This window comes from Podarcis cretensis (assembly GCF_951804945.1).
Source record: "Podarcis cretensis genome assembly, chromosome: 1".
NCBI classification, from domain to species: Eukaryota; Metazoa; Chordata; class Lepidosauria; order Squamata; family Lacertidae; genus Podarcis; species Podarcis cretensis.
The window spans coordinates 41,161,370-41,186,412 of record NC_137170.1 but is presented as its reverse complement, the minus strand read 5'-3'; the positions used below and the strand labels follow the sequence as shown (position 1 = coordinate 41,186,412).

Here is a 25,043-nt window from a genome sequence, read left to right as displayed (position 1 = left end):
AGACAGTTAATTTATACCTCCTGCTGTTTCAAAACAGTCCAGTGGGACACAGAATGTCAAAGTCTACTTTAACTGCGAGCTTGGGGAACTGTTGTGGTTTAGATTAGATGTTTTGTGACCCAAACAAATTGATTTCTGTGCTGTCTTACCAAACTAGTATGGTACTTTTTTTACTACATTTTTATCCTGCTTTTCAGGAGCTGCTCAAAGCTGCTCACGTCAATAAAAACAAAAGAAGGAGAGAGGGGGTGTGAGGCCCTGCCATTAGCCTTAGAGACAGAGAAAGACAAGATACACAAGTGAGGGGGAGGGGGGGAGAGATAGAGAATGCAGATCTGTTCTTCAAAACAATGTGGTGAGCCTTATGTCCAGTTCAAACCAGGTTGATCTTCCTTGTCGGTGTTTTTGACTATTGTTCCTTCATTTAATGATGGAGCCAGAGTGTCCTTTCCCTTTGCTTCTATTCTAGAGCATCCTTTCAGGCAAGGAGAGGGCACGTGAGACTCCTGAAGCTACTTCTCCTTTGGCAGATGGATGGAGGCAATGTGGTCCCTCCCTTTGCTGTGATGTTTTTCCTGGGAGACAGAGGAACCAGCTTCCCAATGGCCCTTAGTCCCCTGGCCAATGGCAGAGTGTGCTCACATCTTTCACTTCTGCCGTGTGTGTGTGTGTGTGTGTGTGTGTGTGTGTGTGTGTCCTTCTGCAAGTTCAAAAGAACCTGAAAACTGACTGAGCTAGAACCTTTTCTTTATCATGTGATAGCTCTCCACCCTACCTTAGCTTCTGAAAAAGATATACCATGGGGAAGCATGGAAAAAAATTAACTCCACCCCGTCTCCAGTCTGACATGCAACCATTTCTTTACTGTGTCAAGATTCAGCTGCAAGGGTAGATACACTGTGCCTCAGGCTCTGTTCATGGCTCACATCATTAAACCAAATCACTTTTTGGCCTGATTATCCTATTATTTCGGACATCTCGTATATATCTTTATTATCATTCCTATAAGTATAACCTATGATGGCCAAGGGGGGTGGGGACCTACAATATGTTTCAAAAAGGAGAAAACATTTGATTTCAGCATCTACCTACCATTACAAAATGCATGTTTTTAGGAGGGGTTTATTTCCCAACAAGTTCCCAAGAGAGCAAAAAATGCAAAAAAAAAAAAAATGGGGAAGGGTGGTGGTAAAAAAAATATTATTCTATACATTCCCAAGTATTGATTGGGAATTTTGCTTTGGCAAAGTTATCTGAGTTTCCCTGATGTGGGTATAGAACGTACTCTGTGCTCAAAGCTTGGACATATGTGGTAGATCCCATGTCATTATGAACAGTTTTCTTGTTCTAGAAGTGAAAGAGTTCATTGTCTTCCCAAAGTTTGCAACCCATCCAATATCAGGAGAGGATTGATTTGTTTCCATTTACCTGGTACAGCAAGGCAAAGTGTGTGTGTGTGTGTGTGTGTGTGTGTGTGTGTGAAAGAGAGAGAGAGAAAGTATCAGAATAATCTGTCTCTTAGCAAACATGCAAAGAACATAAATGATAACACAGAATATACAATAAATAAACAGCTAGAACATAATAATGAACACTTTCTACATGAAATTATACATGAATATTTCTCACAAAGCTTGTAGGTCAAGACAGTGACCGATACAATTAGGATGTACAATACCTCGGTTACCAGAATTTGCTGTGGTATCCACACACTATTTTAATGATAACTAATCCATTGTGGGTATGATACGGCTGGAGACAAACATTCCATTAATTTTGGTGAGTTAAACATGTGTTTTCAGTGGAAGAGATGGAGTCAAAAATCCTTAATTTGTCTGAGATTTGTGAACCGAAAGGCTACTTTCAGGAAGGCTAATCAATAAATTCCCAGAGGTTCAGGAGCAGCAACTCATGAGAGGGTCTCCTTGGTGATGACCTCAGGAATATGGAACACCTTCTCAACAGAGTTGCATCTGGCACCATATCTTTACAGCTGTTGTTGTTGAAGACACACCTCTTGAACTTGACCTTTGACAAATTAAGAATTGTTTTTGGTGTCCTCCCTGCAATGTATTGCAAAGATTATTGATTTTGTTGTGAGGTGAGGTTTTTTTAAAAAAAACTGTTTTAATTGTGCTTTTATCTGTCCTGGTAAGTTAAATGTAATTCTGAACTTTTTTTTTTTTACTTTTTTTTAGGAATAAGTCCCATTGAACTCTGTGGGGCTTCTTAGTAGACATGTATAGGGTGGCACCTAAAAGCCCATTCAGGTGTGGGCTTAAATCTCCCTTTGGAATTAATGGGATTTAAAAATACTGAATATTAAGTATTTCTATAAATATATATATATTTATGTGTGGTTCAGCAAACTTTATAGTTTAGCCAAGATCATGCTGCTCAACAGCTCAGCTGCTGTGAATCAAAAGGTTAGATTTAAGTTCCTCGGTCACCCAAGGAACAGTATTATCCAGTATGACACAAGCCTAGATATGTTGTCTTATAATTGCCATATAGCCTAGAGGTGAGAATATAGGACAAACACTTGTGATGTTTTTGTTTCCACACTGCTTATGCCCATGTATACTTCTCTAGGCACTTCGATCAGAGCAATGATAAACAATGAAATTAGCATGGTAATTATTGCAAATGCATTGATAGATATCATAAGAAGTTTGCATATGTCATTTTATATCAAATGTGTTACCATTATTTCATACATAATGATGAATGAGCTTATTACCATTTATATAGCACTTAGCCATGCAAAGTGTGTAACAGTTTTCGGCTGCAGACTTCATATGCTAACATCAGTGGGAGTTTTTTTGCAGAGTTCAGTGTAAGGTTTCATCCAACATTTTGTTTGCCCTGTTTTGTCTGGCACTATTTAAAAAGAAATAACCGTGTTCCAGTAGACCCAAGTGGTAAGGTCTTTCCTGGACTGTATCACTTTATCTTATGGGTGTGTAGAAGGTGGGTTGCATGTAGAATCTTCCCCAAAGATAGAAGTCTTACTGATATGCTAGTTTTCTCCTGACTAAAACTTGACTACGGCTGCAATTGTACACACACTGACCTAAGAATAACCCCCATTTAAAATTGTATACATACAGTAAGAGGACTTACCAGGGATTGAATGCCAGTATAAGCATCTGGCATCTTCAGAATCCAATATGAGTGGCATTGTTCTCTGTGGGCTAGTAGATAGATAAACTGTTAAGATTTGACACCAGAGCCAAGGATTCACTGGGAGTTCTTAGACAAGTCAGTCTCCCTTTCTGTAAAACAGGAATTTTTAAGGTCTCCTTGACAGGATTTTGTAAGGAACCACATTGTAGAAATGTCTGGTATTAATTATCTAAACCTACCTTTGCAGAAGCTCATTGTTCTCCAGGTTTTGTTATGTATCTTCTGTGCAGTCCCACTCAATATTGGATATAATATTGGAAATAAGTTTCCCATTAAATATGTCCCTGGCATTTAGGTGAAAGAGTAAATATAGAAGGAAATGTTGAGTGTGAAGAAAAGTTGATTGTCATATAATCTCTTCTCTCAGGCCACAGGTCTAAGGCACTTAGGAAAGCCCCAATCAACATGCTAGCTCTGCTCAGCAGACATCTGGCCAGGTGTTCTCCTGGTGTCTCTTAGAATGGCACTGTCTTGCTGCTTCAGTGGCTCTGATAATACACGTGATACACACAAGGCTGCTGTAGTACTGCTGAAATCTCCCTGAAGTCAGTGTGATTTCAACAGGCTTACAGCCTGCAGGATTGCACCTGAAGAGATTACAGCTTGATTTTGTACACATTACATGGAAGTCATTCTCACTTAAATCAATAGGAAAGCTTTTCCAGGAAGCTCTCAGGACGGCTGGGCTAGGCTGCATTCCGATTCCACATATGTGGATGCAAGCCCCACTGAAATCAGTGCAGCAGACTTCGGAGAAAATATGTTTGGGGGCAGACACCCACCGACACACACACACACAGAGAGAGAGAGAGAGAGAGAGAGAGAGAGAGAGAGAGAGAGAGAGAGAGAGAGATGTCTGCCTTCCCCATTTCCCAGAGAGCTGGCTATGATGTGGCACTGTAACATTATTTAAACACCTTAGAAAATGGCTTACATTTGACTTAGCTTCTTGATCCCAGATTTCTATAGAGGAATCTGAAACGATTTTTTTCTAAGCCCATCAAAAGTTGTTGCGCTCTCCCCTCCTGCCTCAGCATCCCTGAACTGCTCTTCTCTAATATGTAGCCGGGAAAGTCTCAGGTCGAAACTTTGATGGAAGAATCACACTACCGGGCTGGGCTGTGGCGGGGGGGGGGGAGTGGAGGGACCCCTGAATAACTTAACTGCGGAGGACAACGAAGCATATGTTTATAGGTAGTGAAGAAAGAAGAATCCCCGAATCTGTATTAATTATCCTACAGAGGTAACAGGGTTGCAACGATTCTCAGTTCTGACTAACACCAGCAGATAGCAGCAAATGTGAGAGCTCCCAGACATTATTGAGAGCTGCTGCTGGCTTGTTTTGTTTGCAAAAAAAGAGTAAATGTGGTTGGGAGGGATGGGGTGGGGTCTCGCTTCCTACCCACCCGCTTCGCTGCTCGCTAGCGTTAGATAGGGTCGTGTTTCTCCCGTTCCTCCTTAACGGGAGTGGAGGAAACTTTTAACAGGACGGGCAAAAACTACCTCGTGAGAGAGAGAGGAGACCCCGCAGCCCGGCTGGCGAAAGGGAAAAGTTCACGGCAGGGTTTCCCCGCCTCCCCCGCGCGGCGTGTTTATCTGAGGACACAGTCCTGCCATCCGGAGTCATTAGGAAGGTGGGGCGCCGCGACGAGGCACTAAAGCACCTTTGCCTTGTCGGGGGGGAGGAGGGACTTTGTACTTTAATCGCTGAGTAAATAAAAAAGGGAAAGGGCACAGAGAGAGAGAGAGAGAGACTTGCCCAAGTGAGCGGAGGGTCTCGTTGCGCCTGTTCCTAGAAAGAAGGAAAGGAAGGTTGGAAGAGTGTGGAATCGCTTGCTTTTGAAATCTCGATAGAGATCTGGCCCCCAAACCCAAAATCTCTTCTAGTCAGTGTAACCTGTGAGGACCAAATAAAAAATGTTTCTTCTCACGGGCTTTGTTTACTGAAAGAGAGGAAACAGACCGTGTGTGTGTGTGTGTGTGTGTGTTGGTGGGGTGTTTTGTTTTTTTGTTTGTTTTATAAAAAAACAAAATAACGCAGTGCATCCTACTCCTGGACAATATTGTGCCGAGGTAGGAAACACGGGAGTTAAGGCGCTAGTCCTCTAGGCGCCAGTCTCCTGCGCAGATGCACCAGGCACAATTCGCCTCTGTTGTTCCGAGAAGGCAAGCTTTGCTTTCCTGAAACGAGGTGCCCGTCCATGGAGTTTGTCAGGGATCATAAAGTGTGCATCGATTATTCAAACAGCCATCGATTATCCCAGAATGCTTACTGCAGCAATGGGAAAGGTTAAAAAGGAAACTGACCTCCTGCCTACGTGACACAAAGTCATTAGGTAAATGAGGTATTCATACAGGTTAGAATCAAGGTCAGGCGGATTTTATTGGGGGAGATTAAACGCAGCCTTGAGCTTCGGAGTGCGGGGAGGAAGGGGGGGTCAGTAAATCGGATCCTAAATCCCAACAAAGGCAAACACGTCTGCCCCCACTTCCAGGTTTCATTTGGAAGGGGTTGGAATTTGCTTGCTTTTGTTCTGCCTCCCAAATACACACAAAAGTAATATCTGCCGGTGCTGAGCAGCCTTCAGCGAGGGACTTCGGTGAACTGATGCGACCCTCCGGATTTGCTCCTTTGGGGCGAGGGCTTCTGGTCAGCCCTCTTCTCCCCCCATCCCATTATCATGTCGGGTTTTTCTTTTTTTAAGAATTAAAGATGCGGGCGATGATGTCGAGGAACACCCCGGCGCGCCCCCTGCCTCACTCTCTCCTCCCCTCCCATCGATAGGAATCCGTCAGATTAAGGAGAAAGGAGTGAGGAGAGAGATATGTATTTATGCACATATTTATCCCCTCTAATTAGATAAATTAATCCTCTTATGGCTAAAAGGTAAAGTCGGAGGCATCCCTTTGATGTTTAATAGCGTCATTTGTGGCCAACATTCCAGCTGATTAAGGCGTAATTGTTGTTAAATGCTTTCCGAGCGCGCGAGGGAAGGAGGCGCCCGGCTCGGAAAGGAACGAAATTCGGGCACCGAGGGGACGAGGCTAGACGGATAGGAGCTCCGGACCCTCACCTTTCTCCAGCTCCTTAACAGGGGCCTTTGGGCTTATTGCTCCATGCTAAGGCAGCGGAGCTCCTCGGCCATCCTGTCCCTTTTTCGTGGGGAAGTTTGCATCAACCCACACCGTCTGCTGGGTGCGTCCCGTCGCACTTTTTTTTTACAGGGACCGCGGAATCCTCTCCTTGCCTCCAGCAGGAGAGACACGCCGGCCGCTGGCAGCAGCAAGACGCCCCTCGGCGCATAGGGCGTCTTGGTCGCGCGTACGGTGGGTTCCTGGAAGCCGCCACGAACCGCGGAAACCCTCTCCTGGAGGGGGGGGGGGTCACAAGCCCAAGTCAACAAGGTCCCCCATGGGGCCAGAGCCTCCGCGCCCCCAATCCACTCGCCTTACTTCTCAATTTACAGGCGGGAGAGAGTTGGCGGTCCCTTTCCAAGACTTATCACAGGCTAGTTGGGATGGAGAGGAATCTTAGATGATAAATAATAATAATAATAATAATAATAATAATAATAATAATAATTATTAATGCTGTACTCGCTAGTGCAAGCATCCAGCCAGGTGAGTCTGGCGGAAACTGCGGGGCATCCGCAGAGCAACCTAGGTTTAAGGGATGAGGATGGGGGGGGTGAGTCCAGGTGTTTGTTTGTTTTTACACATTTTCTCCTCGCGAAGCGGCTCTGCAAGAAAATGCGAGAGAGAAGTTAACCAAGAATTTGTGGCTACTGTTCTTTTCAAACTTTGTGAGCGTGATCTTTTAGGCGTCCTAGAAATCCAGGGGTTTCCTAAGGATGGCCCCGATTTGCCTCTGGCCCTCCAAAATCCAACAATGTATGTTTACTCGCCTTGCTCCTGTCCTGCTCGTTTCAAAAGAGAGGACTGAGGCGCTCATTTGACCATCGCGAGGGGCATTTAAATCCATAAACACAGAGATCAAAAGGCAGCTGTTTATTCTTTTTATGCCTTTGCGGCTACTGGGACCGAAGTATCTGTGCGCCTTTCTCGCGTCCAGGCTTTATACAGGTGCGCCTGTTTGGACCGACCCGCCTGGCTTATTCGCCCCAATCTCTTCTTCCTCCGAAACAAGCCTGTTATTTCAAAATCGGTTCGGATGCTTATCCGGAATCGAAATTCGGCAGAGACCGAATAAGTGACTAGGAGCGTAGCCCGAAGTGCAGACTCAATTAAGCGAGGCCACTTCGAATTAAAGCGCGTTCCGCTTGCTGACTTCGGCGGGGTATGACGGAACGATCCTAAACCTGTTTACTGAGGAGTAAATCCGGCTCTCTTCCGCTGATCTTACTCCTTAGGGGAGCGAGAGTAGGCAAGAAAGCGAGAAGTGGCAGGGATCATACCAGTTGAAATGGGGACTGAATCGGGATGGGCTTTATTTAATCAGGTCGGAAAGGCAAGGGCGACACGGCAGATCCCTTTTGCAAGTTAGGCGAGGCGACCCAGGAAGGGAAAGAGGCGGAGGGGGGCTTGATGTAATTGTGCGGGATCTCTACTTCTGCTTCAGCAAAGGAGCCCTGAATCCTTTGATTAAACTGACAGTCGCCCCCCCCCCGCCTGCTTTCTTTCTAGAGATGGGGAAAGGCGTGTGGGAGTTGGTTTGGGGTGGGGGTGGGAAGAGGAAAACTGGAGGGGGGTTTTATGCAAATGAGCAGCTCTGAAATGTATTACAAATCCACTGTAATAAACCTGACAGTTTTGACAGTATTGACAACATAAATATATGTTGGAACGCTGCACTTTCAGACACTTAAACCGATGAAGCAATAAAAAGATTCGACTACAATATTTCAAATAATCGACATTGATGTTTTGATACATCATTTTTATACCTCCGATCGATACCCCCCATCCCCACCCCCAACCGCTCTGTGACCGGTCAATTTTAAGTAAAAACCCACCGCAATTATTTACGCTATTGCCAATGACCACCTAATAACTGTTTTCAATTAATTACAGCGGGGCTCAGCACAGGGAGAGCTCACTGGCTCTATGCAGTGTGTGCCACAAGGCCCCTCTTCTCCTACAGAGAGAAAATCACCAATATTGCATTCTCTTTGTAAGGGGCAGCGACGGTGTGAATTTTTTTAAAAAGAAAAGTGCATCAAGGTTGCCCGATTTCTGGGGAGAAAATCGAAAGAGTTTAAGACGCTGCCCAATACAGAAAGCCTCGCTCCAGAAATCGCGCCGTGTCCTTTTGACAGCTTCCGTGGTGCCCAGGAAAACGCATCCAATATATCCCCGTGTTGACTTTTCTTTCTCAAAGTTGAAACGGGTGGCTCCTTCCAGGCAACCCCAGAAATGGAGCTTCATTGAAGTTCCAGAGAGAGTTTGCGTGGTCTGGGTGTGTCCAGATTGGAAGGGACTGTCCGGAATTTAAGCACAGCGGAATCCACAACTCGGCCAGAAGCCGGTTTGAGCCACTTAAGGGCTTTGGGACAAAAGGATCTGAGCATCTCGGTTTTTAGCTCGGGTGGCGGGCAAGAGAAAAGGATGGCCGTTGGGGTCTGTGTTGTCTAGAATCCGCTTAAAAACAGGCCAGGTTTTCCATTCCATTTTGTTTGTTTGTTACATTTGGTAGAATTAAATTGGGAAAGTGGGGATAGCAAACGCCATCCCTAACCTAGTGAAGTACCAGGCTCGTTCTCCTGCGTTCCCTGCTTGTATATTTTCTGCCCGGCAGGCAAGGAGACGGCTTGATTCTGCAACAGAAGGGTTCCCCATCTCTACCCTTTCCTTGCTCGCTACCTACAAAACAAAGGGCCGGCTTCCTATTTGCATTCCGTCTTAGGATGCTAGTGAGTAAAGATGGGGCTATGGAGAAGGTGGGATGTGTTGGGGCGCGCGCTGCAAAAGACCTGGCAAGAATCGGTCCCATTGAAACAGGCCGATTTCGAGAGAGCCAACGTGCTTAGGGATCGGTGCTTGACCGCAGGGGCTTCCTATCTCGGAAAAAAATTCGACGGCGAGTTTGGGATTATTAAGAGGGAAAGGCAGAGCGCGCGCGCAAAGAACCTGAAAGGAATGGGCGAAAGTGCCTTCTTGATCTCCGAACTTTCTGCGGTTAGGGAACTCCTGCTTCGGGACCAGAGATAGCATCCCTTTCCGTAGAAGGGCTTTCAGTTCTGTGGTCAGATCTCTTTTAACTATACAGTACAAAGAAGCGCGGGAGAAAGCGATCTTCAGGGGCTGGTTGGAAGCGGCAGATTCTGGGAGTGTTGGAGTCCCGCCAGATAGCGCTAGAGGGCTGTTTATTGCCTCGCTTCTTCAGTTCAGCGGGATCTTTACAGAATAAACAGGAGAGATAAAGAAATAAAGGGGGGGAGACCCACTCCACAAGTGCCATTTTAATTCCTAGAGGTGTTTGGGGAGCATAATAGAGGCTTGCAAGAGAATAAAGAAACTGGAGTTCATGTTGATTTTGAGCAGAAAAAGGGAGGGGGGAAGGAGGGTGCGGAAAGTTTAACAGGTAACTTACATGAATAATCCTCCTAATTCAACTTCCAAAATTACAAGCATATAGCGATAGAGGTCAAGAAAAGTTCACCCTGCTGGGCTAGCATTTACTTGGGGTGGGGGGTAGAAAGGATGTTTGAAAAGTTTGAAAACAGGTTGCTGAGAGAGGAAAGAAAACTAAAGAAGGGATAGCACGAAACGGCCTTTCGAAATAGGGAATAAAGAACTGGATGAACAAGAATCAAGACCAGAATCAAGGAATGCCTCCATCCGTCCCGGGGAATATTTGGCCCTGTGTTTATCTGGTGGCGCATTCGCCCAGACTGAATAGTTCTGATTGTGCGTGTGCGTGTAATAGGTAGGAAGAAAGATCGCTACTGGTCAAAATACTTGACAGAAATCTGAGCGAAATGACCATGCCCGATCCATAGCCCAGTTTAGCTAAAACGCACGAATTCCCACCAAAGACAAAGCATTTAAACCGGCGGAGGTTTCTCAACGGTTTTCTGCAGCCACCCACTTTGGATTAACTGGTGGACTGGAGTAAAACAGCAGGGTTTTGGGGTTGTTGTTTTTTTAAAGATTTGGAGAGTTAAAAATAAATTGCGCCTGTTAAAAAAAAAAAAGTCGTGCCAGCTTTCTGAATAGTAATGATTGTGGTGAGGATACTTCCAGTATAAAGAGAAAATAGAAGTGAGGAAGTGGCTGAACTGTTTTGAAGAGTTCTCCACCTCCCTGCTTTCATCAGTAAATCTGATCCATTCTTTGTCATTGGTTCTCGAAGCAGAATTCAGATCAAAATATTTAAGAATCATCCATAATTTTCCTATATTAAAAATGGAGCTATTTCCCTCCCCCATTCAATTTGCATAACCAAAAACAAAAATACTTCATTTCAGCAAACAAACACTGAATAAAGTTGCAAACAAGATTATGGCTGAAGTTATTTGTCCCTCCAGCGAGGCGCCGGTCCTTCTAACAGATGTAGAAAAGCTAAGAGGATTTGAACCACGCGAATTTAATAAAACCAGATTAGCTACATGCACTTTCCACACTGTTAGAGACCCCCAAGTTAATGGCACCAGAGAGTATCTATTAGAATATATAAATAGCAGGGGGGAGGAGGATTTTTGGACGGTGGTCAATAGCAACGTTCTGCATCGGTATCTCACCCAGCCGCCATAAAAAACCCCTTATTCTCTGCATAGCTCAGAGTGTAAATCTGAAATAATAATTTTGTACACACACACATTCTCTCTCTCACACACACACGTAGACTAAGATATTACCTGTTGTGCAATTCCGCTCTGTCAAAAAGAGAGGAGTAATTTTTTTATTAAAAAAATCTAAAAAGACACTCAAATTGAAAAGATGCCACCTTTCCCAAAGCCTGGTTGCTGAAAACAGATTCTTGAAGTTTTAGAGGATTTTCTTTCCCGTTCCGAGAGACAAAGGAAGCGGTTTGGAAGTTTGGAGTGAATAGGGTTTCAGCATCCATATTTGTTCTAGCGCACTTGTAAAATGCGATTTGGAGAGGATCTTTAGCCTACTGATTGTCTCTGTATTGTTTTTCTTGAAACGGATCTTTTGCCCTTAATGAATCCCCACACAGCTGGACAGCTCCTTCGCGGACACTGAGAACCCTAACCCCCAACTGACCCCAATTTGACACCACAAGATGAAATTTTACCGCCTGTTAAAACCATTTCCAGCCTGGGCCAAAAGGGGGGAGGGAAGGAAGGGGGAAGCGGATTCTTGACGGAGATGCATTTCCACGCCGGACACCTAATTTCTTTTTTTGGACTTTGGGCCGGTTCTAGAAAAGAGGAAAGCCCCACTTGCAGCTTGCAAGAGGACAAGGCTCTGAAAGGACAAGCTAGCTTGGAAATATCACTGAAGTCCACTGTGGCTGCCGTCCTAAGCACACTTATATGAGAGTCAATCCCACTGACATCTGAGGGCCTTCCTTCTGAGTAAATATGTTGAGGACTGTACAATGAATTATTATTATTATTATTAATCAGCCCAAATGTAACCCCTGTCTCACATATCTCACTTGCGTCCAAATTCCGATGGCTCCTATACCCTGCTTTTTAAAAGATAACCAACTTCAGGCTCTAAATCAAGAATAGTGCTACTCTCAATTAGCTACCCGGGAAACGTGCGTTTTACCGATTTGGGGATGGGGTTAGCTTTTTACCGACCCAAGGAGGGTATGAAACTGGCCACATTCTTGTTATTACTTTGTATTCTCTCAGGTAACTTCAACAGAAGAAAAAGACAGTCCAAGGGGGGGGGGGGCGGGGAACAGAAATTAAAATGTAGCATTCGAGACGGCAAATGCCCTCGTTTATTTTCCAGATTTTGCTATTTTTGTTATTGGGATATTTAGGTGTTCGGTTGTTTTATTCAGATGCTCGATCTCTTTCGAAAGATATTCAACTCAAAAGTGCCATGCAAATCAGCGTTACAGAAGCCTAGCCGTCAAGTGGTTGGAACAGAAATCAAACACACCAACTTTCCTTCCAGTGAGCCCAAGTATATGAAAGTCTTTCATGCAACTGGATTATTATTTTTTACAAACTATCCTACACACACACACACCCTAAAGATTTCTAAACTAAGGCTTTCTCTATCCCCTGCAAGGTCAATTCTTGCTGCCCTCCCTAGAATACAAGTTTAAAAATGTGTCCTGGAAGGCGGGATTGTGTTGGCTGTGTTACAACAAAGCGATTCCCAAGGAATTTAAGAAAGTGACATTTTCGGAAGAAGGAGGGAAAAAGCCTCCGTAAGCACCATTCATCGAGGAGTAGATCTCTTTTAAAGCAATCCGTTGGAAGAGTCCAGCTGCAAAAGTAGGAAAGGATTTGCATAACCTACTGCTCTGTAGGTCTCCGGGCACCCAAAGGATTAACCAAGTATTCATTACCATGAATATCTTGAACTGCGTTACCGATTTATAAGACAGAGTAGAAAAAATACTGCACCACGACAAAAACCTTCCCTCCGCCACCCCCCGCCCGAAAGACGCCTTTCGCCAAAGGAACCGACTTAAGCGCCGCTTGAAAGAGATCTGCATACGGAGGGCGGTTTTACTCACCTTTCAGCAAAGTCCCGGGCAAGTCAGCCACAGAGGAGAGCGCTTGCTCTTCAGGACGGCTTTAATCTTGGAAGAGGTCCTCTAGAGGGGAGAAAGGAAGAGGGGAGGGAAGAAACGGGGGGGGGGAGAGAGAGAGAGAGAAGGGGGAGAAAAAGCAGCGTCCTGGATCTGGCTCCGCAGCTTCAGAGGGTGTTGGAAGAGAGCGCGCAAGTCTGGCTTAAAGTCTCGCCGATCCTTTCCTCGCCTCGCTCGCCTCTGGAGCGGCGCGTTCAGCCTCTCCCGCTTTGCCAGGCTGAGCGCTCTCGGAAAGCGAAGCCATGCCCAGTGGCGTTTGTCAGCCTCTCTCTCCACGCTATCTTTCTTTATATGTGAGGGCTGATTTCCCGCAGACATCATTGTTATGATGGCTCATTTAATCAAACTGTTTAATTGCTCCGGTAATCACTATCATCATCACAGGTACTCAATCATTCATCATTTTGGAGGGCTTTATTGACCTCTGGAGCACATTCCCATCGCCCATTAAAATCTGGCCAAATTTCTAGAGCCAACCCCACCCCCACTTGGGTGATTTTTTCCCTCCCTTTCCTCCCCAACTTTCCTTCACTGTGACCCTGTTACGAAGAACCGAATCTCCCTCCGACTCTCCCTCTTCCCAGTTTAAGCAGTGGTGTCATTGTTTTTTTTTTTGGGGGGGGGAGTTGTTCTCTCCCCCCCCTTTCAATGCTATGTATGTGCGAGGCCACATTCACAAGTAGATACACTGATAAACCCCACTATTAACAGTATTGTCTGGTTTAGATTTTATGTTCAGGGAGCATGAAAGAGAGAGAGAGAGGAGGGGGGAGTACAAAACTGCAGCAATCAATAGTTTGACCATTGCTCCTCCCCTAAACTTCAAGCATTCCCCATGATTGATGATCTCGGGTAGCTTTGGTAATTGACTGCTCTGAGGTAAGGCATGTTTTAGTTCCAGCAAAGTGATTGGAGGAAGCTGCACAAACACATACACACTAACGTGATAGGTAGCGTGTGTATGTATGTGTGTGTGAGAGAGAGAAGGAGCGAGGGAGAAAGGCGAAGAAAGTGTGTTGTGTGTATTTTCAAAAGTTCATTTGATCCTTGGGAACGGAAGAAGGGGGCACCATTTCACTCGATTTGCTGAATAACTTTGCTGTAATTAACATAGCCGTAAAAAGACATTACCAGGGCAATACCTTAAGCACACAGGTTCCACAAAACACAGGTAAAATTGTACATGTTTATAGTAACAGGACGGATTGGCCCATTTAAAAAAACAGCAGCAGCAGCAACAACACCCCAGTGCATTCAAATCTACACCACTATTTTAAGATAGTGATTTTGCCTTCCAGTCTCCTGGCAGCCTCAGAGCAAAACCTAAAAAGATTTCCCTCTCTCATCCACCCCCCCCTTCCAAAGACATCACACAGCGTGGCTGATGGAAGCGATCACTTAATGAAGAACGATGCCAAATGGGGTTGGTCTATCTTCTGCTCCTGGAAAAGTAATTTCGACAACAACAGCAAAAAGGTAGTGGTTTCACGCAGAAAAGGAAACACGCACACAGAGATCTCTTTGAATACAAGATTCTGGCATGGACGGAGGACTTTGTTTAAAGCAGGCTAGTTTCCGCTGGCAGATCAACTTTGCATGCTCTCCCTCTCGCTCTCCCCCCCCCCCCTTTAAACCTTTGCAACTGCCTGAGTTCCTTCGGCTTGCATAGTGGCCATTGAATCGCTGCTAGAAGTAACCTCAGAAGAGAGAGAGACTGCGGGGGGGGGGCACACAATGCGAAGCGCTGGCTAAAGAGTGCAGTTAGGCAGATAAGGGTATTGAGTGGTAAAATAATCTAATAATAAAAAAGCATGCCAGTGCTAGGCTTGTATGGCACTCCCCCCCCACCCCATTTCTGGCTTTTTACAGTTCCCCCACCACGCGCACGCACGAAGCCAGGCAGCCTTTCTTTCTCTCCCTCTCCCTCTCTTCCTTCTCCTGTGCCTCCTTCTTTATCCCACACTCTCCCTTTCCTATCTGAAAAGGCACGTTGATTTGCTATGGGTATGATTTGCAGGGTGGCTTTCTCCCCCCCCCTCCCCGGGTGGCGTGGAAGCAGCCCTGATTGCATACTCTGCATATCACAGGCTTTAAGCGCTCGCTCGCTCGCTGGTTCTGTGCTCGCTCTCTTCTCCTCTCCTCTCCCTCTCCCCTCTCCCTTGTATGTGTCTCTGTTGTAGGACTGGCTATGGCCACCACTACTTCCGGGTTCCGTCATTTCATTCTCCCGCCGATCAGCGCTGCAAAACTGAGCCTCTTCTATAAGCCAGCCAGCAGCCAACCTGCCAACACTTACTGACACTCACTCATCTCAGAGGGAGAGGTGAAGAGGGAGACAAAATACCTACCGGGGGAAAAAAAAAGAACGGAGGAAGTCCACGTTTTGCAAACTATTCCATTTTTCTTCGCATCCTACCCCACCCTCCCCCTCCCGGTAGTTAAAAAAAAAGGGGGAGAGAGGGAGAAAAGAACCTATAGCTCTCCTACAAGACAAACCCCAAACGCGGAGTTACTGAGAGAAGAACCCGAGGTTAAAAAGATTCCTCTTTTCTTCTTCATCATCATCAGCCATCATTCATTCACTACCTTGACATTCCATGGCTTTGATTGACAGCTGGAGTGGCAAAAAGCCATGAGACACGACAGTTTGGTTACATGTGGGTTGCTGACGGGCCGATCGTAACCTTCAGTTGGGGGGTTGACGATTTTTAATTTTTTTTAATTATTATTATTTTTTACGCAAAGGAAGAAAAAAAAGGAAAGAGACAGAGAAAGGGGAAACGGAGAAGCAGCGCGCGGGAAAAAAGAAGATCACAAACTCGACGGGGTTCTTTGCCTACTTTTTATTGTTATTGCTGTTGTCTTTTATGATTATTTAAGCGTGCTGGAGAAGTCTATAAGTGGGTCGAAAGGACAAGGGGGAAAAGGGATTCTTCTTCTTCTTCACCACTCAATCACTTTTTGTTGTTGTTGCTGGACTGGGATATTAAATATAGGACACCTCCAGGAGTTTATCGGAGCGCAGACTGATGGCGCAAAGGGTAGGTTTAAATCTCCAACACTTACCTTACGTGTATAAATCCTCTCTTAAGAGGGCCTGTCGGATTTGCTCGCCTCCGTCGCTGCTGCTCATGGCGGCCACTATTTAAAAAACAACAAAACAAATAGCAGCAAAAATTATTCACCGGTTTTGTGTGTGTGTGCGCGTGTGCGGGAGTGTGTGTGTGTGTGTCTATCTCTCTCTCTCCCTCTCTCCCTCTGTGTGAATGTGCGTGCGTGCGTGTGTGTGTGTCTGTCTGCAATTGTTCCACGCTTCTTTCCTCTCTAGCTTTTCCCCCAGCAGCGCGATTTCCCTGCTCCTCTCTAGCTGCTCAGTGGCGCGGGGTTCACAGGGGGGAAGGCTTGCCTGCTGCTGCTGCTGCTGCTGCCGCCGCCGCCGCCGCTGCTGTTGCTGTGGCTGTTGCTGCCGCCGCCGCTGCCTAGGAAATTCAGCTACATTTGCTGCTTGGTTTGTCTCTGGTTTTGACAAGGACAAGGGGGAATTGCTGCTAAATAATGTTTCTGGTAACTTTCAGATTATTTGCTCTCCCACCCCCCCACCCCACTCCTCCCTCGCGCTCTTCCTTTCCCTTCCCAGCCCTGCTTCCCACCGCCGCTCCGAAGTATTAATCTGTTTACTTGTGGGTTGTTTTGTTTATTCGTGCTCCGCTCTCTTCTGACTCGGCGAACATTTTTCGCTTCTCCCTCTCCACGCTTCCAGTTTCCTCCTTTATTTTGCCTTCGGTAGATTTCTCCTCGCCATCAGCAAAAACACACACTCTGTCTCTCTTTCTCGCACACACACACATACTCCCGGTCCCTTCATTCCCTTCCCCCAGCTCTATAAACTGCACTTTTTATTTTGATTTCAGTCTGTACAGCTTTCTCTCTCTCCACCCTCCCCTCTCTCTGTTGTGGCTGGTCCTGGTTTGTAGTTTTGCTCTGTTTTGTCTGAGTCTGGGTGCTTTACTCTCTTCTGACTTTTGTTGTTGTTGTGTTTTTTATTTTATTTTATTTCTCTCTCCCTCTTTTTTTGCTCTTTTTTTCCTTTCCTCAAACCCTCTTTTCTCCCCCTGGTTTTCTTTCTTTCTTTCTCTTTCTTTCTTTCTTTCTTTCTTTCTTTCTTCTTTCTTTCTTTCTTCTGGCCCATTTTCTTTTTGACAGTACGATGAGCTGCCTCATTACGGCGGGATGGACGGAGTAGGGGTACCTGCTTCCATGTACGGAGACCCTCACGCCCCCAGGCCGATCCCCCCAGTCCACCACTTGAACCACGGGCCGCCACTCCATGCCAGCCAGCATTATGGAGCCCACGCCCCGCACCCCAATGTCATGCCGGCCAGCATGGGATCGGCTGTCAACGACGCCCTGAAGCGGGACAAGGATGCGATCTACGGGTAGGTACGAGGCAGGGCGAGCCCGGCGCCATGGCCCGGGTCCTTTGCAGCTTCTGTGCGGAGGGGGTGCGCGCGCGGAGGGCTCGGGGATCTTCTTTCAGAGCAGAGACGATCGTAGCAAAGAGTTCCGAGCGGGCAGCCCTGCTGCTTCCAGGCGAGAGGGAAATGGCAGGGGAAGGTTTCGAGCAGCCTTTTCAAACAGGCTGCCCTTCCCTGTGTTGCTGCGCTTCTTTTAAGTGATCAGAGCAATTTAGGTCGGTTTAGTAAGGAATGCCGTGATCCCCTATATGGGAGAGTGCACTACAGTGCAGAAATCCACCGATATTTCGGATGGACCCATAAGGTAAACTGAAACTGTATTCCCTTCTTCAGTTAAAGCAGCCTTGATCAGGCTTCCCTAACCGGAGAGTAAGCCTATGTTATAGTTCCGCAGGCACATTTTACACAGATGTAAGTTCCATGGGGGTTGTTTTGCTTATTATTTAGGAGCTGAGCTGTAAATATAGAGCCGACTCAAAAATAAGACGGTGGGGGTAGCCCTTGAAAACACCCCCAACGCGGACAAAAATATATTGAGAAAAGAGGTGGGAGTTGCTGACATCCACAGGAGAACAACTAAGCATTGTAGTTGGGAGAATGGAAGTAACTCTCATCAGTCCAGATCTGTTTGGCTTATTATTACATTGCTCTAAAATAGGATGTAGTGTCATCACCATCCGAGGAGAGATAAAGAAGGAAAAACTAGAGAAAAACACATTTTCTGCTTATACACAAATGCCATACTTTCGCTTTCCCCTACTTCAGTGTCTGCTAGGGCAATTGGGGTGTCTGTGTTAGTATTTAATATATATATATTTCTGTTCAGCTCGTTTATGGCTGGGCAGTTGGTATTTTTATCAGGATGCCCTTCTTCAGCCTGGAGAAACTTTGCTGGCATCCTCTTCCCCCCTCTTCCCTTCCCTTCAGCAAAAAATGCACGTTTTCTGGCTGCTGTTAGATTTCACCGAGATATTAAGCAGTTTAAACAGTTTGCGTAAGAATAAAGTTTCCCCTTTTAGCTTGGGGGCAGGAGCGCCCACCCCACCCCTCCTTTAGTTATTGTGGAAACCACGAAAACTTGGCAGCTGAGCTACTTACTACTCGCCTACTCGGTGCTTATTGTATTGGTTTGTGAGGGCCCGATTTTGGCGCTTTTTTTTTTTTAATTTAAAGTTTGCATGTGTGTATGTATGTTGTTTTCCTCTCTGGCCTTGGCCTCGCTTTCCAGTGCTGCTTCCCCCCTCCCCCGCCCCATTTTTTTTTTTCCTTTATGGAAAGGCTGAGGCGTTGTGAGAAAGCATGGACGTGTTTTGCTTTTTATTTTCGACTGGAAAAAAAAATACTTGTTGATCAGACTTTTTTTTCTCTCTCCCCCACCCTCTCTCGCCTCCTCCTCCTCCTCTCAACATCTCCTTTAACCCCCACCCCACCCCACCCCACCCCCTTTTTTCTTTTGTGTGTCACTGCCCGGCAGGCACCCGTTGTTCCCCCTCTTAGCTCTGGTCTTTGAGAAGTGCGAGCTGGCGACCTGTACCCCGCGAGAGCCTGGGGTGGCCGGCGGAGACGTCTGCTCCTCAGACTCCTTCAACGAGGACATCGCCGTCTTCGCCAAACAGGTCGAACGTTTTTTAACCCGCCTTTTCTGCACCCCCCACCCCACCCCACCCCGCGCAACACCCCCCCCCAGGCAAAAGCAACACCTCGCACAAAACACCTCTTCTCCCCCCCCAACCCAACCCAACCCCACCCCGCGCAAAACGCAACAACACAACTTTTTCCATGTCTCATTCCAAGTTGTGAGGGAGAGAAACGAAGCGTGTGAGAGTGCTTACATAACGTGGTTGTGTTTGTGAGGAAAGATTCCTCGCCAAAAACTGGCCCAAATCATATCTTCACTCGCACCCCCCTCTCTTCTCCCCCTCTCCCCTTTCTTTCTTTCTTTCTTTCTTTCTTTCTTTCTTTCTTTCTTTCTCTCTCTCTCTCTCTCTCCTCTCTCTCTCTTTCCCCCTCTCTCTCTTCAGTGGACACTGGGAGACATTCATTGGTCACTCTTAGCTTAACAGGAAAGGGGCATTGTTAAATGCGGGTGGGGGGTTAAAAACTCTGCGAAGGGTTTTAAGTCTTTCTGAAACCTCTCAGTTAAACAAGGTGGGTGGGTTGGGTGGGTTTTGGGGCAGAAACTGCACAGAGTGGCCTTCAGTGTGCGGCACTCTCCTTTAGTTCACATATTTATATCCTTTCCCCTTCCAGTTTGGACTGCTGCTGGTGGTGTTTGGGGCGGGGAGTGTTAATAGGAGTGTGTATATTAAAGACAGCTGAAATATGCACTGATTTCCCCCCCTCCCCTTACTTCTACTTCATGTAGGTTCGGGCGGAAAAGCCACTTTTTTCTTCAAATCCAGAGTTGGACAATTTGGTAAGGTTCACTTCACCCCCCCCAACCCCATTTTGACTTTTCTTGCCCCTTCCTCCAAGAAACCCCAGCTCGCCCTTTTTTAATTATTAATTTTTTTAAAAAGGTATAATTGCTAAGTAGGCTGTATGTATATGTGTGTGTGTTTGTGTGTGTGTGTGTGTGTGTGTGAGTGAGAGAGAGAGAGAGAGAGAAACAGACAAGACAGAGAAAGAAAGAAAGATGCTTATAGAAAGTGACACTAAGGAACCGGGAAAGAGCGAACCATCCTTATCCAGGGGCTTCAAAGAGCTCCAGTTCCTAAACATGGCAAGAGGACAACAAACACTTGAGTCCCCAATGCATTGCAAAGCTGGGTTTAAGCCCCGGGAAGCAAAAGGGAAGGAAACGGTGGCAACGCGATTCTTTTGCTAATGTGGGCGATTTCAATATTAAAAGTGCTAGAAATCCGCTTGCAAAAGAGGTGAAGGCAAACCATTCATCTGGAGCATTTCACCTTTTCTTCTTTTAAAAAAGCCAGTGGTATGGCGAGTGGCTGTTTAGCTGCTTGGTTGCTTTGCGGACTTTCAGAAACCACTGGGGGAAGGACACCTCTGTAAACCACTAATAGCTGCTTCTCTTTAAATGTGTGTGTGTGAGAGAGTAAGGTTTTTTTGTTTGTTTTTTAAAGTGCTTTAGGTTAAAGTTGATCAAAATTGCCCGAGCGTGTCCAATGAGCTAAAATCCTGGATAATGAGGGTGCGCCCTGACCATCAGCGGCTCCCTGCTTGGGTTTTTCCTTCTCCCAAATGACAACTTCTCTGCTCCCAATTTTCTTTCAGATGATCCAAGCAATACAAGTCTTAAGGTTTCACCTTTTGGAATTAGAAAAGGTAAGAGCATGGGGTGCTACCTCCTTTTTTATTCTCTAACACCAGCCCATCCCTGCATCTTAAAGGTTGTCTTTCGGGAAATGTCAGCTGGACACTGTAACTAGTACTACAAAGCACCGGGTGACACTCAACAAAACAGGCACCCCCCCCCCCTTTCTGGAACTTCTCTATTATTTCCAGTTCCAATCACCCTTTCAACTAGCCCCTCCTTTCCCAATCGATTGTATCTCCCCTCTCTGTCTTCCAGCCCTCTGCAATTTTCTTCAACCAGGGATAGTATTTTAAAATTAAGTATCTTCTCATTCAGTGCAGACCTGATCCTCCCATTATCTCTGAGCAAAACATTAAGATTACAAAGAGAGTCACAGTGCCTATGGAAAGGCTAAGGTGCTACAAGGAAATGATTTTGTGATAAAGATCTCTCCTAGTTCCTATAGGAGGTTTCAAAATGTTCACTGCTCTGTCCCAATCCTTTCTGCCACTCTTCCCTGCTGAACTGCCTATGCTTCTAGATTTTATTTACGTTTGTCCAGATTTCAGTGCTTTTGATATTATCCTAAATCAGATTTTCTTCTGTCTATAGAGTAGGCTCTCCCCCTTCCTAACTTGTTGCTCAGGCAAGTCTCAGGGGAATAATATGTGCTGTAACAATTTCTCTATTGTTTCCTTGCCTTCAACTATTATGCCCCTTAATTAGAGTTATTCTTGGAATAGATTTCTTTCACAACTGGGGGAAAAACCCTCTCCAGTTGCAATCTGATATTTTCCCTCCCACACTCAATTATTATTTTTAATTTTCTTTTTCTTTCCCTTTATTTAAATATATCCAGGTCCATGAGTTGTGTGATAATTTCTGCCATCGGTACATTAGCTGTTTGAAAGGCAAAATGCCCATAGATCTAGTTATTGATGAAAGAGATGGCAGCTCCAAATCTGATCATGAAGAGCTCTCAGGATCATCCACAAACTTAGCAGACCATGTAAGTCTTTTTGATAATTTGTAAAGGTTATAACACATTTAGTAAATCTGTGGATTGTTGTTGTTATTACCACCACCATCCCCACTATTTTGTAATTATCTGCTTTAAATCATGCTTCATTTTCAGTAGGATATTTTAAAGTTGTTTTTTCTTCAGTTTTTGGGGGTGGGAGAGGGGCCCTTTTCATTCAGTTACCGAAAGGTTAACTTATGGCTTGCAGAGTTCATGATCTGAGTAAACGGAAGAGTTGGCAAACTGTCGAATTGGTAGATGCAGCCTTTTCTGCTTTGCAAGACCTATGATCAATGTCACAGAAAAGGAGTAGTAAATAGAAACTTAGTAAAAAGTTGTTGATTTCTGCACTCTGTCTCTAAATGTCAAGTGTTGAGACTTATTGGCAATTATACATTGCATTAAAACAAAGTTATGGTTTCCAGTGCTTTTTCTATGATACAACTTATTATTAGAATGTGGACTTATTGCCAAGTGCCTGGAGCATCTTCATAATAAATTGCAATAACTTTGATGAGCCAGTGCACTGCAGAGGCTGGAGAGAATTAAGATTGAGTAACTAGCTACAGGTTAGTGGTTAGTTTTATCACTTCAGTAGCTGGTGAATAAGTTAATGTTTTGGTGGAATGTTCACAAGTGTAGTTGCATGTCTGGCAGTGGTTTTTCTGCATGTGTTTGCCAATTTACTTCAGAGAAGAACTTTGGAAAATTTACCTTAAGTATCTACATTGTTAAGCTTTTAAACTTGGGGAAGAAGAAAATACAGTGAAGAAACCGGTTGGGGGGAGTTACTTAGGCTTTGGCAATGAGCTCATGAAACAAACAACACAGACCATGTTAGGAACAATATTTTAACTGTGGGGTATTAAAAGGGGATTCATATGCTATGTATAGGCATCTAGAGGTAATCTTTAATATGCCAAGAAAAGTAGATATACATGTGAAGAAGCAGTTTTCTGTTTGATTATTTTCCTTTTTGAAAGTATGTTGTCAGGTAGTTAAATATTTGCTTTTGTTCAGAAGAGCAGAAGTAGTTGTAAAAAGAAAAGAAAAAACACCCTAGGTTTATATACGTTGTAAACCATTTATTTAATTTTTAAATAATATGATTCTATCGTTCCATTGTCAATTTCCCCTTCTTTTGAAATATGGTAACTTCAGGGACAAATTTTCATGATATTTACTATTTTATAATTATCACTCTTAAGCTACACACACACGTACGAGTAGAAACTACTGAAAGTTTCCTTGTTGTTTTATGATGTCATTTGCTGCTAATAAGGTCCATGAAGCATGACAGAACTTTGACAAATATTTCTTGTATGCAATTTCAAACCTTAAAGTAGTGTGCATGTGAGTTTGTGGGGCCCTTAGAAAAGGTTCTGAAATGATAGGCATCCTGAAGGATAAGCATCCACTATATAAAGCAGTGCAAAAACATTGCATGTGTTCCCAGAATAGTTTCATTATAAGAATTTGTTTCATGTGGAAGTGTAGAAATGGAGCATGCTGATGTTTATATTGAGGACATTAGATAAACTAGCCTGTTTAGGGCCCTGGCAGATGGCGAATGCTCAAGCCAATTTGAAGTGCTCCATTATAATATTTAAATTCACCTACAGTGATAGGATGAGGTTTCAGGGGGCTAGATTTTATAATTTTATAACTGCCTTAATGGAAAATAACCTCTTTTCCTTTTTGATCTGAAACAACAAACTCAAAAAAAGTGACAATATATTTATCTTACACCCATTAGAGTTTGCCACTTCACTGGGTATTACAATTTAAAGCCTTTTATTTCCTGGAGATTTGAGCCATAACATTTTTACCTTAGCCCCCTGCTATTTGTCTTGAAAGAAAGCAATAATTTGTGCAACAAGAACACCAACTGGGAAATGAAGAGTTGTATCATGTAGTTGCATTTAGGGAATAGTGTCTTATTAGACGTGTGAGTTAACATTGTCACCCAACATAAAACTTTAAACTAATATTATATAGTTGTAGATGCAGATTGTATGTATCTGTATACAGATACAGATATCTGTCTTTGTAGGAAGTTTCATGTAGCTGGTTTGTTTTATTACAATGCTCTAAAAAGCAGTTTGTAATAATGGTGCCTTTTGTAATTTTAATATTTTGCTGGAAATGATTCATTTGTGAATGCCTACCTGCAAATTAGAATGGTTAGCATGAAAACTTCTCCAATTTGATACTGTAGGTTTGTTCCCCCCTCCCATTTGCTTTGATATGCATATTTAAAATACAGCCCCAGGCTAAATCTCATTTGGTGAAAGTTGGTGCAGGGGTGATGATGAACCACTTCAGAAGGACACAGACAGCACGTTGTTTCCTCTGTTTTATTTCTTGGCCCACTGTTCTGATCCATGGATCCTTCTCATAGTTTTATATGCATTTGAAATACTGACAATATTTCAATTGATTGAATATGAATAATGACAGCTTTAAAAAGAAGTGTAATTTAATTTGTTCTGTGCCAGGGCTTCTCTTGTGGATATGACAGTTTGTGACAGATACTTGACACCCCCAAATCTCTATACCTCTATTCAGTGTGCTTGTGTATGTTTATGGGTATAGGTCTACAGCAGTGGCAGCAGTATATTAGATACTAATGGGGCTCATGATTTTATATCACTACCCAGCTTAAGAATATAGCTGAAGGATACTGAAGAAATGAGAGACTAGCTAATATTTACAGAAGGGCTCTTGAATACGTGATATTCAAATACTGTATATTTTCTTTATGGGACCCCACTGCTGTGATATTTATCTAACTTAACCTGGTAGGAGAAACAGTTTGGTCTCTACAAAAGCAATACATTTTCTAGGAAAGCCAGATAGCCCTGCTACGGTTGATGGCAACAAAATGCAAATACTGAATTATATTTTATTGTTCTGTTAACTTTTATATAGCACAGTAAGGGTAAGTTGGCATATAACTTTGTATATCAACTAGGATAATGCTAGCCACTGAAAAGCTGCAACTGTTGTTATATACTATGCTGCATTTAGTAAATATAACAGCCCATAATTAGCATTCGAATTTTTAACACCCTCATATACTTTTATTGCTCTAAGGTATTAGCTGTAGATGGGTAGAAGGTAATTACAACCATGTCCTGACTGAACCAGACTAACTAAAAACCTACTCTAGCTACAGTTCAACTTGTGGTTCTTCGGAATGACAATTTATCACTGTTTCATGTGTACATATATAGCCTAATATGTATTCCTGACGCTCCAGTTTTCGTTCGGGTTAACCATAACTCATATTTTAAAATAATGGCAGTAAAATGTTTACTACTATAGGTATTTCAATAGCAACTAACAGCTTGTTTAACCTATACAGTTGAATGTTTACGCAGAATCATTTTCTATAGAAAT

General features: G+C 44.3%; 1 protein-coding gene and 1 long non-coding RNA gene across 13 annotated transcripts in view; one reads left to right on the top strand and one right to left on the bottom strand.

Annotated features, from left to right (window-relative positions):
- Positions 1-1,994: 1,994 nt before the first annotated feature.
- Positions 1,995-11,713, bottom strand: LOC307204300. Its single transcript, XR_013833568.1, has 2 exons — positions 3,124-11,713; positions 1,995-2,063 (listed from the first exon to the last, which is right to left on the bottom strand). It is a non-coding gene; the product is annotated as an uncharacterized lncRNA (long non-coding RNA).
- A 3,252-nt stretch (positions 11,714-14,965) lies between these two features.
- Positions 14,966-25,043, top strand: part of MEIS2 (Meis homeobox 2) — a 231,844-nt gene continuing 221,766 nt past the window's right edge. Inside the window, exons 1-6 of one of the 12 annotated variants that reach the window (XM_079954798.1) lie at positions 14,966-15,930; positions 17,093-17,325; positions 18,839-18,980; positions 19,730-19,780; positions 20,599-20,649; positions 21,480-21,629. In XM_079954798.1, coding sequence (XP_079810924.1) covers positions 15,919-15,930; positions 17,093-17,325; positions 18,839-18,980; positions 19,730-19,780; positions 20,599-20,649; positions 21,480-21,629 — 639 coding nt within the window. In that variant the 5' untranslated portion in view covers positions 14,966-15,918. Of the gene's footprint in view, positions 15,931-15,969; positions 16,454-16,649; positions 17,326-17,444; positions 17,669-18,838; positions 18,981-19,729; positions 19,781-20,598; positions 20,650-21,479; positions 21,630-25,043 lie in introns of those variants that run through there. The other 11 variants (XM_079954793.1, XM_079954787.1, XM_079954788.1 and 8 more) reach the window with 11 other exon arrangements.